Below are 17,232 nucleotides of genomic sequence, written 5' to 3' on the forward strand. Positions count from 1 at the left end.
TTCTCACCAGACTAGTATATCAATTTGTTTACAAGCTGAGGGCAGGATAATGAGAGTAAAATAAATACAGTTCAATATACGAAAGTTACCAACACAACAACACACAAGTTTCGAAAAAAGATAGTAGAAAATGGACAGAGAAGGCAATAAATATCGCGTGCAAAAACATCTGAAAAGGTGGCATATCGCAAGCAATGAACGGCAACAACAGGTTATTTCGCCGCGTAAAGGAAAATGAAAAGCAAACACAAAAAAAAAGAAGCCAAAAAAAGAAAAAGAAAAACACTGGCTCTTTGCAAAAAGACACACAGAGGCACTGATGCAACCACTGGAGGAGATATTCGAGAGAGGGAGTATATGTAAGTGGTTGTATAATTGTGTAGGTGTGTAGGCGCGGTGGTACTTGGCGTGTGAGAAGAAACATTTCAACAACAATTTGCGGTGCTTCGCTCAAGTGAGAAATTATTTCGAAAGCAGTTGTGGTGATATGAAATGAAAGGATGAAGAAAGAGGTGGCACTTTCTTCGGGTGCGGTGCTTTAAAGGACTAAAAGTAGTTGCAAAGACGCCAACTAAGCAAGGAGTTGTAGTCAAGTTGGGAAGTAGTTTTATTTTTTTGCATTGGTGAAACTTTAGCTCTTTATGGCTGAGGTTGTGCCGGTGCGCTTGCTGCCAGTCAGTCAGTCAGTCAGCCAGTTGGTTGGTTGGTTTGCGACAGTCGGTGAATGCTGTTTTGCCGTTGTGTTCTTGTATTCTTGTTTGACTTGCTACGGCGAGCAAGTTTTCTGAATCGAATATTTCTTTTCCCGGTTTTCTCCTCTTCCTTATGGATTTGTTAATATTTGCGTGTGAAAAACACTTTAAAGTGAAATTGAAAAACCAAAATTAAATTAAACTCGTAAATTTTTCACTTAAGGTGCTTCTATAGTTAGTTCTGTGCCACTGTTATAGTTTCTCATTAAAGAGAAATGCAGCAATTGTGACGGTGGAAAAGTGATTTATAGTGTGATAACTACATAAATGCCATAAAAAGGCTTGAAACAAGGAGCATTTTCGTGTTTCTCGAGGACTTTGAAGGCAATGAATTTAGTTTGTGTTTTATTAAAAATGGCTTTCAAAATACTAGTGAGCAGAACCATGCGACATCCAAAGCAAAGAAAATGTATTTAGAAAAGTTGTATAAAGAAATTTTAGCATTTCAATTGAAAAGGGAATGTTGGAAGAACACAATGCTTCAAAAAAAACGAAATAACCAGAAATCCCGCTTAAAAATCATCAATTTATTTAGTATTGGCCTATAACTAAAAATTAAAACATACTTACTTTTAATACCATCTGCTGTTTCAAAACAATATAACTTCACCTAGAATTTATCAATATAGCAAATTCGACCGACTATCGACTCAGAAAGGATTGTGCTATGATAAACATATTTTTCATGCATTTTGTTGTTTTGCAATTCAATTGTTTATAACAAATTATAATAAGCAGTGTTCTCAATTGAATTTTACAACGAAGAAAAAAGAGTAATGTAATAGAAAATATGTACAATAATATTAAAAATTCCGTTAATCGAATTTGGTAGACGTATATTTCGACTTAAAAATATCATTTTGGACTCATTCTTTCAAAACCAAATAAAAATCTTAAAAATTATGTTATTACTGAGCATACCAATTTTTTTTTAACTCGCACTGTTTTAAAGTTTCGTAGAACTTTCTTCTAGTGGCTGCTTGAAAACTCTAATAGCTGACATTTGGTGTTTTCTATCTTTGCAATTTCTGCGAATTGTATTGTAATAAACGTACAAATTTACCTCCTTAAATCGTCTAATTAGTGATCACCAAAAGTAATGAAATATTTCAAATATTTATAGCCAAGAAAAAGTAGATATATATCGAAATAGAATACCTTTTGACGATCAAGTTTCTTTTTGAATTGAAACATTGACATTGACTGTCATTCCTTCAGCAGAACTAATTTCAATCATCGCTTGACACCCGAACAACGTTGACAATGAACATTTTGAACATGTTTGCTGTTGCATGTTGGTGCAAAAAGTTAGTGAGGCGGACCTGCTAGTGAATGATACTCAATCTCCTTCATCATGAAGTTCATACCAACAATAATGTGAAATGATATGTACTGGATATATTGGACTGTTACGATTGAAGGGGAAGTTTGGTGCACGCTTAGCTCAATAATCATATCAGTATAATCGGCTGGAAGTGCGACTTTAGATCGATGCAGAAAGAATTTCGGCTCTCAAAGCGTACAAAAGATCTTGGAAATAGAAACATTTCTATCTTTTTGGTAAAGCCGATACTCTTTCTAATTGTGGTGTACGAACATATTAAATATTAACTAATTATTCATTAAAATGCTATAAGGATACCGGGATTACACGGAGCTACACGGACTGTAATGATTTCAGTATAATAATAAGATTTGCCAAGCCTTAGCAAGAAATTTATCCCTCGGATGTAAGGGAACTGAGTTTTGAACAATTGAAATTAATAAATATCTTTGGATCACTAAAATACATTCAAGAAAAAATTTTAAAATAATCATCTGAAGTAGATAAAAAAAATTTAAACTAAATAAATATATTTGTTTTTTTGAAGAATATAATATATTTAATTAGTTTATATTTTTTTTATCTACTTGAGAAAATATGGGGCTAAAACACCCTGAAACCTGTTTTTAGGGGATTTTAATGAAACAATGACGTTGTGACAAGAATCTGTGAACATCAGGATCTTGTCCAGTGCACAAATCTGTATCTGAAAAAAGTCCTGTAAAACAACCATGTAGACGTATGTAATCCACTCATAAAAACATTTTTAACCCTCTAGTACCCAAGACCGCCTGTAGACGGCCTAAGTTTATTTCACGCTTATTCCCTTTTAAATACCATTTCGTTACTTTTTAAACTCTTTCTAATTCCGGGAAGTCCCAAAATTATTGCTGGTGCATTTGCAGCAGCGTCTTGTTTTTTAATCAGCCGTCATAGTCATTTGAAGTTGGAAAATAGTGAAGTGCGGTCAAATTAATTATTCTGCAAAAGTGGTGCATTTTAAAAATTAAATAAAAATATTAGAAGTGTACTTAGCTTATAATAAAAATTATCATAGTGTTGCTGGTTGTGTTCAAAATACGAAAGTTAAAAATAATAACAAAAAAAAAGTGTTTCCTGTATTTTATAAACCTTTGAAGACAGCCCGTCTAGAGGCGGTCCTGGGATAACTCGGAATAAATAACACTATGCGGTAAGTTTGAAACTTTGATATTTTTAGAGGGGGGCTAAACTTAAAGTTTTGGTTTTTTAGAAATGGATCAACGACAAAAGTCTAAATTATCATCCCTCAATGATGAAGATATTGCAACATTTTTGGATTTACTAGAAATCGACGATGATACAGACGTGGAAGAAGATTTCGAAGATCTTTTAGACGAAAATGTGGACGATGCAGAATTACCTATCGACACTGGAATTGACGAGGTGATTAACAGGGCGGTAAATTTGACAGATTCTATGCTGGAATCAGAAGTGTGTGTCAATTTATGTACATGTTGTCAATTTATGTCTCGTTGATCATTTCAATAACAGGTTTCAGTCCATTCCGATGTTTATGTGACGATGAACAAATGTGCGCACCGAAGATGAGGACTTTCCTTCGACAATATCTGCCAGATAAACCACATAAATGGGGTATAAAACTTTCGTTTTGTGTGACTCCTTCGGATTTTGTTATAACTTCGAAATATATTGCGGCGCAGGAGACAATGCTGATCTGACTGATACACCAGATCTTGGGGCATCAGCGAATGTGGTGGTCCGATTGTCCCGTAATATTCCAGATTTTAAAAACCATATAACGTATTTCGACAACTATTGCACGTCACTGCCACTTCTGGTTTATCTAAAATCACGCGGAATACATTCGCTGGGAACTATTCGTTCAAATCGAATTCCGAATTGCAAACTTCCGACAGATCTTGATCTCAGGAAACAACCCCGTGGATATTCAACTGAATTTTGTGGATCTCCTTTAGGAGTTGACATTTCTTTATCAGTTTGGAAGGACAATAAAATAGTGTGACTCGCATCGAGTTACGCAGGCGAAAAGCCCTTCCAGAATAAACAAATGTTATAAATAAAGTGTCGCGGTTCGTCCGCTCAGAAAAAAAATTTGTTGATGTCGATTGCCCCAATGTAGTCCGTGAATATAATAGTCATATATGGGGGGCGTCGACCTTATGGATGGACTAATTGGGCGATATAAGATTCCGGTAAAGAGCAATAAGTACACAAACCGACTTTTTAATCACCTGCTTGATATGGCCATGATAAACGCTTATGTTTTGTTCAGAAGAATTAACAAGATTGACACGCATGCTAGACAGTACCAACTGCCGAACTTCCGGGCAGAGATCGCATACGTACTATGCAAACAACAATATTCTTCAATACCAAGAGCTCCAGGTCGTCCATGACAAACTCCTCAAGTAAAATTTACTGGAAGTAAAGCTTACTTACCTCCTGACGACGTTCGCTACGACGGAGTTGGACATTTTGCAAAGTTTTTATCACGCACCGGTAAAAAAAGGTGCGAATATCCTGGCTGCACCTCCGAAACTCAAATCGAGTGCCGAAAATGGAATCTGAATCTTTGTTTTCCCCAGCAAAAGGACTGCTTTCACAATTTTCACCATAAATAATTTGCACCAACTGCCTATTTATGCCCAAAAGCATGCCTTTCTTTTGTAGACATTTTTCTAAAACTATTTGAAATAAGACTGACTGTTTGTTTTGTATTGATTTTTGTTCAAAACTTTCTGTTTTTGTTTAAAAGTACGTAATACACTGAATTTGCAAGTTTTTCATTTACAATCGATTTTTTTTGGCGTTCTTTCCCAAAGCCGCCTGCAGGCGGGGTAAGGTTTTATCCCTATATAATCGGATCAAGGAACAAAATTTCACTTTCTTGATAAAAAACCTATAATTTTACCATAATCCCCACCCAAAGCAATTTTTTTCATTCAAAAATAAAATTTGGGCACTAGAGGGTTAAAATGCATTTGCAGAATCGACTTCGGCTCTCCTCGCATTCTCTTTTCTATCTTCTCTCGTCTGAAATTGTCTCTGATTCTCGGAGCCAAGAAAGAAGAAGAAAATGAAAATGAAGAATAATCGAACGTAAGTGGAGTGCCAAGAATGCACACATGCATTTGCACACAAATGATTGTTTAATTTCTGCACTGACGTAATATAACTCAATTGTGAAATTCGCCAAGAACAAAGTAGTGGTTCCTGAATGGTAGTAGTTCGATGATATTAGCTTAGTTCTTGGTAAGCAATTCGTTCGCTACGATAGGTTCGTGAGCTAGTGCTTTATCGTTACACCAAATCCTTGAGTTTTTCCCACAAATTTATCACTTTTCGAGGAACTCGCTTTCTCTGATTCCGCATAATGTCCATTTAATATTCTTTATTTCTCGTCTGACCATTTTTTAGTTTTAACTCTTAGATTATGGAGCATATTTTATAACATATAAATTCCTCCACTCCGTACTCTAAGGGTTGATTTTAACATTCCATTGGAGTGGGTTCATTAAATTAGCAATTTCCGGTACTTTTTTGATAGAATGCAAAAATATCCTCGTTCTAATACCCAAAATCCCAAATCTTATTTACGAGACACCACACGTGCTTACTAAATTTATTATCGCACTTCCCTTGGGTACTTGTGTGAGTATATGTGTGCGTGTTTGCTAAGTTGCAGTGTCTCGTCAACAAAAATAACGAGTAGTTCTGCAATTGTGCCACAGTTTATTTTTGCAACGCGATTTGGTAGAATTACTTATCCATTATCCATAAGAATAGAATTACTATACTTATCCATATTTAGGATATATCCATTTTGGCACAGCTTAATTGCCGCTGAAACACAACTTATTTGACATTTTCTTTTTTGGACTTGTAAAGTTTAAAATTTATTTGACAGGAAATGCAGTGTAATGATTAAAAAAATGTGCATCTAATCTGCAAAAACATGTTTAGTGATTTATTGTTGAATAAACGCTGAATATTGTAAAAAGCATAGCAATGCACTAAAGACTGTTACTTCAGCCTGACGCGTTATAATATCCGCATATCAAAACACACGCTCACACTTGTTATACTTTCAAATGTACCCCCGCTGTCCTCCAATCGTAGTTCTCCCACTCGAACGTTTTTAGTGGTATTGTATGTCACTTCCTCTTCCTTTCTTGAGCACTCACTCAAATATTCGAGCCTTCCTTCGTTAGTTTACGTGCACATCAACACCTTGGGATATTAGCCATATACTTGTAAGAAGTGTCGCAACGGTAATGAACTATAATTTACTTAATTTGCCATTAGGGTCAAAGGAGTTGTGAACCACAAACCACAAACCACAAGACACAAACCATTAAAGTAGATATAAAAGCATAAATGCGCTGACCCAGATTTCTTTCCTTATTCCTTATCTTTTCATTGGCAAATGTGAATGCGAATATGCGAACGCAACACAAGCAATACGAATAAGTGTGTCATAAAATCTCTAGTAAACAGCGAAACAAAACAAAACGTAAACAATCGAAGTGTCCCCCATGAAGGCAGGGCAGGTGTACAACGAATGCGAAAAGAAATGAAAATCTATATTTAGCAACCGCAGTTCGGTCAATTGTTCAACTAAATCAGCACAGCTTAGCCGGCTTTTAATGCCCGTAACCACCGGCTGTGTTGGCCGTCGTAGGTGGAGCACCCAAAAGTAGGCTAAATGCTTAGGGATGTGAAAAATGGGAAAAGCTGTAAGGAAATTAAAAATGAATGGCAAATTCATTTAAAAAATAACTTGCTATAAATTAATGTTGAAAAGAACAATCTATCTGAACGTCATAGAGTTAATGCTACGGCATATATTACTTGAATATTGAAAAACTTGATTTAGATTAAAATAAATGAATGCAGATGAGTTGGCTTAAAACAAAACAAAATAGCATTTAGCACTTTGGCTTGCTAGCTAAAAATGATTAAATGCAAGTATACTCGATAAATTAAAACATTTTCACCTAATTAGTCAAGTCGTTCATTATTCAGTATTCTCATGCCAATTTGCTATTAACGTGATTGTATGAGACAAGAAAGTGGACAAGTGTTCTTTTAGGAACCACTATGTGGCCACTACTATTCGTTTTACTATAACTAACTATCGAGCAACACTTTTTTCATGGCGAACGTCGCTTACTGGAACATGGTGTTTCCTCTGCTGAATAATTGCCTAAGCGCCAAGTTTTATTGGCATTTCTTCGCCCAGAAGGAGTAATGGAAATCGCTTACCGAGGACTAGTTACTTAAGATATTTCGCTGGGCGAAACCTATTTGGGCAGTCTTGTCGTGTGGCGCAGCACTGGATCCATTCGGCACGTTCGAGTTACGTTTTACGATTTTTCATGCAGTTCGCGGCCAATCCTTTATGCTGGCATTGTCGAAAGTTAGGAATAACTTTGCATGAAGTTTTAGCAGCTTTCTTTTTCGTTCAGAATTTTTTTTACTGCTGTAAGTAGACGGATATTTAAGTGTATTCAAAGTATCACATCGTAGGCAGGAAAGCTGCCCCTTTAAGCATGTTTTAATAAAATGTTTATTTTTATTATTCAATAGAAAATAACTCACAGTTGAAATAAAATTATAGAAGTTAATAGTCTAAACCAATCATTTTCTCCACTTTCGAAAGCTTTACCGTTGTTTTATTAAAACTGTATGAAGCACGCTATTAAATTATTTTATTTGTGCTAGATTTGCCAATAGTCAAGCTTCATAAAAAAAAGTATCGTGGAAATAATTGCTGTGGAACAGTGGAAATCGATATGTCATAGGCATTATCATTTGAAATAGGGTTTTGGACGATAAAAATTTAAACAGAAATATCAGCAGAGTCCAGCCACGATTTTTTTTACTTTTTGTATGTGAAATAATTCCATCTATCGTGCGATCGCTTTTAGTTTCATAAAAATATTCCATTGCTAATAATAAGCAAATGCGAAAATTATTCGCCTATGCCTAACACAATCATTTTTCTTCGAATATCTTTTCTACTCAATTAATTCAAGGGAGTATTCGTATACTTAATAAATACAAATATCGGAATTTGCAACTTAATTATTTACTTGTTGTTTGATAATTTATAATCGTGAGGGCATCTTTATGCCAGGCTTTGCGTGTTTCTTAAATTTGACGCTCTCTTTCACACGGCGATAGCTGCAACCAACAGTAATACATACATAAATACTTTAAATAAAGCGAAAAATCAAAAAAAGGAAAACCTATCTTGCAAGTAGCAGCTAATCGTCAATTTGAAGCGAAGCGTAAAAATTTAAAGATCGGCCTTACGGCACACACACTGCATGTGCAAGCAAGATTTAGGCACGTGCAACATGCGATGTGCAACATAATTGCCGCAAACGAAGTGGCGGCAGCTGCAACATTTCATAGTCTCTGCACATTGGCAGAGTTTAGTCGCGGCTCAGTCGCATAACGATAACGTGGCCACCCATCCAGTTGCTGGTATTGGCATTGAAAATCGTGAAGAAGTTGGTTGGCTCAAAGCCGGTCATCGTTTCGCGCCATAAGAACGAGCTCTTATTGTTCGTTTTGTTACCAAATGAACTAAGGAAGGAATACTTTTTTGTGGCAAACGCTAAAAAATTCTTCTGCAAGCCTTTGTCATGACTTATGGCTTTAGAAAACAAACTTCAGCAAACCTTAAACTTCATCTTTTCTAGTTTTAAAAAAAGAAACTCCTCGAACTGTTCAACTTATAAATCTACTCACTTTTTTCAGATCATTAAGTCAGCCGAGCCTTAAAAGCTCTAATACGCAACTTCCAAGAAGTTTTTCACAAAGTGGTAAATTCTGCAACAAAAAATTGATATAATTTAAGATCGTCAAAACCATCAAGCCATTCCGATAGCAGGATAAAGTGCATTCTGACAATAAAAGCTTCATTCCACAAATATGCAACACGTCTCAAAATCTGCTTTCGCTGAGTTCTTCCAAACGCCGATGCGTGAGAAGAAAACAAAATTGTTGGTATAAACCATCTACAGAAATTGCGTAGTTACGGTTTGACGAACGCAAACATCATGCAAGTTTGAATCGAACTGTTGTAATTGAATACGAAAGTGTATACAACATTGAGCCACCCATATGCCTGTACATATTCGAACTTCTTTGCACAAATGCCAATTGATGCAAAACCTTTGTGCTTGTGCGCGACTAGAAAGGAGTCTAGCAAACCTCCAAGTGTTTCGACTGAAGGCTATGCATACAGGTATGATAAATATGTATTTTTAAACTAAACCTAATAACTGACCTTTTCTTTATACTATTTGTAGATTAACAGCGCCATCTCGACTTGGTACTCCAGTAGGAAACCCGTCAACTACTTGTAAATTCTAAATCCGTTCCGAAAGTACATCCCTTCCCCTGCACCACAAGTTATCAATATTCAATGTTAATATGAACCATATACCGTCATCTTCATCCTCATCTGCCACTCCACCAAACCTATTAGTGCATCCTGCAAGATCCGCTTCCAACATCTCTTCGAATACGCAGAGCACATCAACACTCACTCCTGCCATAATTCCGCTTGACTACAATTATCAAACGATGTCACCGTCTTCATTATCACAATTTCGCAACGACTGCATTACATCTCCGGTTGCCACAAACACAAACACTAGCGCTTCCTATAATTTGCATCCACATTCGCGCCTCAGCAGTGCTCGTCCCTCCGGTACCGTTTCAGTCGATGTTGAGCTGGATAATCAGTACAGCAGCCTTTTCGGAGATCCGGTTCCACCTCCGCCACCGCCTGATTTTCTTACTACACAGTTTGATCCTGTAACCCTTTTTCGGCCATCATCGTTGGATATCAGTTCCGGTTCTGATGAAGATGCTACTGCGCGCCTCGTATCTTTGGAAACTGATCGACCTGCAAACACACGACTATTTTCCAATGTGCCTTTAAGCTCGCTTTTTAGTAGACGCAGTTCCGACACGTTACCTCAGCGAAATTTCGCTGTACTGCCCACGCCACTGCCTCGTCTTCAACCCCCAGATATTCAAATATTACCTAATTCAAGTGGTGGATCTAGTTCTGAGGCACATGAGTCACCGAATTATGCTCTGCTGACGCCAGATAATGTGACGCGTCGACACTCTGTGTACGACGCAACTGATCCAACTGATGTCACAGAAATCATAGAGTCATTGGAAGTAAGGGATGCGAAGGGCGTACGTGAATATTCCGAAGCAACGCGACGCGTGTCAAACTTTAGTGACGACTTTAAATCGAATGTTGGTGCACTAAGGTACGCATTGGTTGAGATCTATGAATAAGAAATAAATTTAACCTCTTTGCAGTAACACTCAAGAAACCGAAATAGTAGACTTACCTTCCACTGCAAATCACTCATTTCCTCATCAATTTTCTAATGAATATTATGCGAGTAGCGAGTGGTTTCGACCAGCTGCACAAGACTATCCCGAATTCAGTAAAATACCAAGACTGCGCCCCAGTTCAAAGAATATTATGTCGATTAAAAGGGAAGAGATGCCAATGCACCATTCTCCGGTGGCTGCAATGATAAATGACTCCAATGGCTCCAGCAGTGGAGAGGAACGACTTGTGGACAAAGCAGAAGCATTTGAGCATGAAAATGTTGCCCTGGATATTTTGCAACCACCAGAAAGGCCACCCGATCCATCTCCATCCCTTCTACGTGAAATCGAAACTAATTTATTGCTTTCACCCCAAGGGTATTTGCCTCAACAGACCGGAAGATCCATAGACAGTTTGAATCAACAGAATTTTCCCACACCCCCGCCACCGGCCGCACCACCACCTCCACATTTTTTTACTCCCTCACCAGGAGAAAATGAAGGCTCTATCAGACGTGAAATGTCACCTGTTATATTGACAGACTCAATAGCAACTGGCGGAGATTTCAGGTACTAAATAAAGCAATTCACAAAATATTAGGTTGAAATGAATATTTAAGAAATATAGTATTATTCTTTTCTGCAGAGTTGACCAACCTCGCCTTCATAAAAAGACCTCATTCACAATTATTTCTGACAAATCACCACAGTCGTCACGAACTCAGAGTCCTTCACCGTTCAACCAGCGTTCGCCCTCAAAAATCTCAGGACTATCCAATAGTTCGACCATAAAACCTGTCGCTATACCACGGCAGTACTTACAACAAAAATCCTTATCAAGTATACAACTCAAGTTGCCACAGTTGCCCCAACAAAAATTTCAAGGTCCCGCCGACGATTCTCCTCGCCCCTCAGTCCAGTTTAATATGACCGGCCGGCATACTCCAAACATGATGACTCAACGAGGCATATTGCAGAATCGCGAGTCATTGTCATCATCACAAGATATAACCCCAATGTCGCCTTCAGCGGCGCTAACTTCAGCGTCAAAATTACGACGCCCTGCAGCACTGCCATCGTTTGCCAAGCCAGCAAATGAATCAAAAATGAAAAGTTGTGAAGCTTTACCTTTAATTACCTGTCCTTACCGTACTGCAATACCGCGTCTTAATCGCTCCATAACGGATTTACATCGAGAACCAGCTGTATTTCCGCCAGGTGCCTTGCCTCGCCCACTTAAGCCCAACCCTAATCCAACCCGAAAACAAAAAGGTTTGCTACGAATACTCAATGGTGACACTTCTCATATACCCTTGCGTTCGATATGGGCTAGCATGGATGACCTTGCCCTAGGGAGGCAATTAAAAACACCTCTTTCGACACCTATTAGAGAGCTCCAAGCTCGTCGTCGATCTAGTTCAACGTCGCCTGAGCGTCGTAGCTCAACACAAACAGCCTCGGATCGGCGTAGTTCAAATTTAAGCTCTATTACAACATCCGATTTTAGCTTCCGTCGTTCATCGATAGCAGCTCAACAACAACGCAGAAAAACTGTATGTCCACTTCCTAGCCCTAAAATGAAACCCCGCCTATCTTTAATACCGGGAATGAGTTTGACTGGTGGTCGCACATCACGAGCAAAAATTGCTAAACCTTCTACACTTTCTCCAATCATAGGCACGCCGAATAAAGACAGTAGTACACCACAAAGTCCTGAGCAAAATGGCCTTGGCTCACTCGCACCCTCTGAAACGATTTCTGATGTGACTTCTCAACGTGACTCATTTTCAAAGATACCCGTCCGTCCACACCACTCTCGCCCAAGTTCCCGATCGTCATCCCCGTTGAAAGAATTCACTGCCCAACTGCCTTTAGCTGATCCAAATTCACGAGGTACATCTAGTCGTACTGCTTCTCGTGCGACGGCAAAAACCGAGGCGTCACAGTCGACTTCACGTGCCAATTCCAGACCAGTATCACGTTCTACTTCACGGGCCTCTACGCATCCAATGTCACGAGCCGCTTCCCGTAGCAGCACGCGTCCGAATTCGAGGGTGGAAATGGCAAAAGATATTGCAAACTCCCGCTCCAGCTCGAAAATGAGCATGCGATCGGTAAATTCACTTGCTAGAAATTCTTCTCCAGCTCCTGGAAAAAGAAGTGCTGAACATTCACCGTTACCAATACGGCGTCGAAAATCAATTTCTGTCAGTCCAGTCCTAAACCAAAGATCGCGAACTCGTCGACAATCGCTCAGTCCGCCCAACAAAAAGCGATCGGGAAGTCGTGGACGTGAGAAGAAAATGCGGGAGCGATCTGAGTCACGGCATAGTTCGCAATCCCACATACCTTTAAGGGCTGGTAGTGTAACAAAACCAACACGATCTTCATCAAAACCAGGTGTAGTCAAACAATCCAAATCTCGCTCACCTGCGAAATCAAAGGAAACTAAGAGTATGCGTGTGGCATCACCCACGCGAATTTCACCAAATCAGCGAACGAAAACAATAAGTGCCAAAAAAGCGCAAACATCGGTGCATAAACCCACGTCGAGTGCCAAGCGCACGCCGTCATCAGTGAGCAAACAGACAACATCTGTGAAAAAACAGCCGAGTGATTTGCAGAAGACCGCCGGTACGAGCCTCAGACGAGAGGTTTCTAATCTACAAAAGAAGGATGCAACGATGATTGGTGTTGGTAAAACCGAACTCCGCGAAAGTACAATCGCAGCAACAAGAATAAAAAGGGCAGGCGCTAGTGGTTCTGCAGCCACAGTAGCTCTGGCAGCAAGTGGGATCAAACGCCAAACTACCTCCAAAACTTTGGGAAAAGCAACAACTAAAAGGCAAGTGGCTGTGTTGAAAGGAAAGGGAATCGAAAGCAAAACAAACGCAGAAGTGGGAAAAGAAACCGGTAATGCGAAAAAAGATGATGCGATGACGAAACTGGAAGAAGAGAAGTCTGCTAATGGTAAAGATACCGAAAGCAACTTGACAGGTAGCAGCCCTATTGGAATGGAGGCAGCGAAAGCAGGTGCAATACCGGCGAGCGTGGCAGCTGGCGTTGCTGCCTCAACAACTATTCGGGGGTCTGCAAACATAAGCTCGGGTAGTACAGGAGGTAGCGGTTCCACTTCAACCATGAAACGGCAACCATCTAACGTGGGGCTCGTGCGCATGGCCTCTAGAATGAGCCTTCTCAGCATGAAACGCTCCGATAGTAATCTCAGCAAGAAAACGACAGTGCCATCGGTCGCAGAGGAAACTATTACAACGTCAAAGGCAAACGGTTAGTAAAAAATGTATCTAATAAAGTTCTATTCACATTCTCACCCTGTAAAAATTTCTTAGGAAACCCAGCTACATTACAGAAGAGTAATAGTCGTACACAACTGAGAACACCTGAAAATGCTTCTACTCTACCAGCAGCTATATTAGAGAAGTCTCAAAAGACTCTGGAGAATATACAAAAGACTGTAACTGTGGCAACAGATGAAATCCAGAAAACTATTCATGAAAATCTCACCGATTTAAAAAGTTTCGAGAGCGACATGGGTCGTCAGTGGTCGGATAGTGCAGGCTCGCCCACGTCAAGTATAGCTACGGTGGTGGAGAATAAAGCGGCTGGCAAAGCTGGTGGTGTTGGTGGTGTAGGTGGAGGAGGTAGTGGTGGCGGTGTTGGAGAATCAATCTCTCGCTCAGGCACAGCTGAAGGATCAACTACAACAGCGGGTGCTGCCAAAGTATCGCAAAAAAATGGTAGTAGCTCAGTTACGCCTGCTGCAGCTACACAAAAATCTCCTCTACCTCCAACACAGCCCATCGAGGCTGATGTATCTGTGTTGAACGCAACTGCGCATACCACTCAGCACTCCACTGTTGCCGCTGCGGCGGCTGCAGCTGCTACAACCGGTGCAATGACAATGCCACTTGCGGGCGCTGTGGATGCCACCGTCGAACGGGTTAGTGAACGTGCTATATCAGTTATGCCAGAAGTTGACTGTGACGATGCAAATTTCCAGAATTTCGCGTACGATGGAGATGGTGCGACGGACAAGACGGCTGATGGGGCGTTTAGTACAATGCTGATGAGTGGCGAAGCACATGCGAACGTCACCGGGGCAAGTGGAAATAGCCGAAAGGGAGTAGGCAATGGAGAAGGAGGCGAGGGTGATGGTCATGGTGATGGTGACCATGATATCAAACGGCGTTCACCAGATGGACAAGGTGGCTCGGCTGCGGACAGTGGGTAAGTGAAACCCTATGAATTTATTTAATATAATATTATTGCACAAATTCTCCAGCCAATCTAATGGCAATGCCCTCAACTGACACTGCGATCAATGCCGATTATTTCATTTACATTTTCCAGTAAACACATGCTTACATATATATGTACGTATTAGTGCGAAAACTTCTCTTCCAGTTGGTTAATTAAATTTGTTCAAATTTTTAATTTCAATTAGCGGGGTGCCATTTTTAATCATCCAAAAACAAACCATGGTTTATATCTTGGGATGAGCTCGCCTTTCGCTAAAAAGAAGAAGCAGTCATGTGCATGTACCGATATGTCTTTGGTTTTAATCTGAACTGAAGCGTTTTTCCCAAGAAAAGCCCAGATTTTCTTATCGCCACTGCACTGTTCCGAGTAAGCTTAAGAATGCACTCTATATGTATGTATGTATGCATGTGTATGTCAATGAGTGTATGTTGATTTGTATTCACTTTGGGTTATTGTACGCTTAATCGTGGAATGCTAAACTATGAGATGGAGCCAGAGTAGCGTGACGCGTGAATCGTTGAAGCGTGTTGCAGCAACACACACTGAAGTCAGTGTCATGTTGCACAGTTGACTTATTGCAAATGTTGTAAATTGTACTATTGCATGCATTTCTAATTAAAATGCTACATCGGCAATTTTCCATTTTAGCATATTGCATATTTTTGTTAGTAACCACATGTCCCAATACATATGTATGTATGTAGATACAAGCGGGCAGATGTATGAGGGAATTAAAAGATGCTCGCTTTTGCATTAGCTCTTGACACGCACATTCTCTCTGGGAATTTGTTGCAGTTTTAGGTCGTACAAGTATTTATATTCTCTGGATTTTTATTAAATTTAATTTAATAAAATTTTAATAAATCGTCAAATAATTAAAATATATCAAAATGTTTACTGGCGGCGTATAATTTTAAAAGTTCAATTAAAACTCCTATGTGAAGATTTCGCTCATAAGTAATCGTATTTAAAATAATTCATTCATCATTAGGCTCGATTTTCTTCCGCTTTTCTTCTCACTTATACCTCTTTTTATTCAGCAGAAACTTACGACTAATTTTATTATGCTAGATATTATTTATGGAAGAGGTCCTAAATTCCGCATTACAATACACATTTGGGTAAAAATTCTGTAAAAATGTGAAACAAATTTCAAACAGCTAAATAATTTTTTGTGTTTTCAAAATTCTGTAAAGACAAAATATTATTATTATTATTGATTATAGGGGATATATACAATATAACCATAACTTAATTAGCACACTGGCTACTAGGGCCTTCAGTGCTTAATGACGATTAAAAAATGACTTATTTCTAACTGTACATTTTAAGTATGGTCTGGTATATTAAGGGGGTATTCTAGTCTAGAGGCCCGAATTTCGAGCATTTTTTGACGATGAATAAAAAAAAAGCTATTGATATTTTTACGATACATTTCTTTATCATTTATTTATTCATATATTAGGAGCACACAAAATAAATTTGAAAAAAAAAATGAATTTTCATGGAGTTATGCGTCCTTGAAGTGGAAGGGGGGAAAAAAGGCAGTGTCCCCGTCGTCACGATTTCTACCCTTGTGGTCATCTGAAAAAAAAAAAAAAATACAAATTCTTAATTAATATGAATGTCATTATCGTATGAATCAGAAAAAACGGAAAAAAAATGTTCCATAAAATGGCGGCTACTCAAAAAATTGAGGTCGATTTTTCTCTTATTTTTAAGCTTTCTCGAATTGTTTACACATATTAAAAAATTGAAATTTCCAGTTTTTCGAGCTTCATATGATAGAGATATATTTAAGGAATATTCATGACAAATTTCAAGCAAATCGATTGATTAGAACTTGAGATATCGTGCCGACCGTATCGAACGAAGTAGTTTCGAGAAAAACACTTTTGAAGTTCGGCGTCCGCTCAAACCAGTCAAGCTGTCGCGTCACTAAAATAGTTGTAGCTTCGAAAATAATTCGAATTTTGAAAAATCCTTTTAGGGAGATATTTTTGAATAGTTAAACTATCAAATTTTGAAAAAAAAAATTTTTCGATTTTTTTGAATTTCTAGACTAGAATACCCCTTTAATACATTTGATATAATTGTATCCTTTACTCACATTCTCAAAGGTAATAATATTAAATAGAGTGGATGGTATCTTAGATCCAAATGCAGTAATCCGTTTGGTGGTTAGTGTTGGACAGAGGTCTAGGATGTGTTGGTTTGAGAGAAGCCCTCCACAAAACTGACAACTCCGGGAAGGAGAGCCGAGGAGAAGATGTTCGTGTGTTAGTTCAACAGTGACCGAGTCTCAGACGTATGGAAGTTGTGATTTGGTGTTTGGAAAGGGAGGTTGGGAATAGGGCGAAATGATATAATATGAATATTCAAATTCAAATTTATTTTGCGACATAATTCTGTTTAAAGTACTGTAAAGAAAATATTATGTTTTGTTTTCAATAATAAAATTGGTGTTTCGTAAAATCT

General features: G+C 38.7%; 1 protein-coding gene across 1 annotated transcript in view; it reads left to right on the forward strand.

Moving 5' to 3' along the window:
- The first annotated feature begins 9,441 nt into the window (after positions 1-9,441).
- LOC128867956 (protein stum) overlaps positions 9,442-17,232 on the forward strand; it is a 28,603-nt gene continuing 20,812 nt past the window's right edge. Inside the window, exons 1-4 of the mRNA XM_054109595.1 lie at positions 9,442-10,403; positions 10,456-11,043; positions 11,120-13,761; positions 13,824-14,721. Coding sequence (XP_053965570.1) covers positions 9,547-10,403; positions 10,456-11,043; positions 11,120-13,761; positions 13,824-14,721 — 4,985 coding nt within the window. The 5' untranslated portion in view covers positions 9,442-9,546. The remainder of the gene's footprint in view (positions 10,404-10,455; positions 11,044-11,119; positions 13,762-13,823; positions 14,722-17,232) is intronic.

Source organism: Anastrepha ludens, chromosome 6 (assembly GCF_028408465.1).
Source record: "Anastrepha ludens isolate Willacy chromosome 6, idAnaLude1.1, whole genome shotgun sequence".
In the NCBI taxonomy this organism is placed as follows: domain Eukaryota; kingdom Metazoa; phylum Arthropoda; class Insecta; order Diptera; family Tephritidae; genus Anastrepha; species Anastrepha ludens.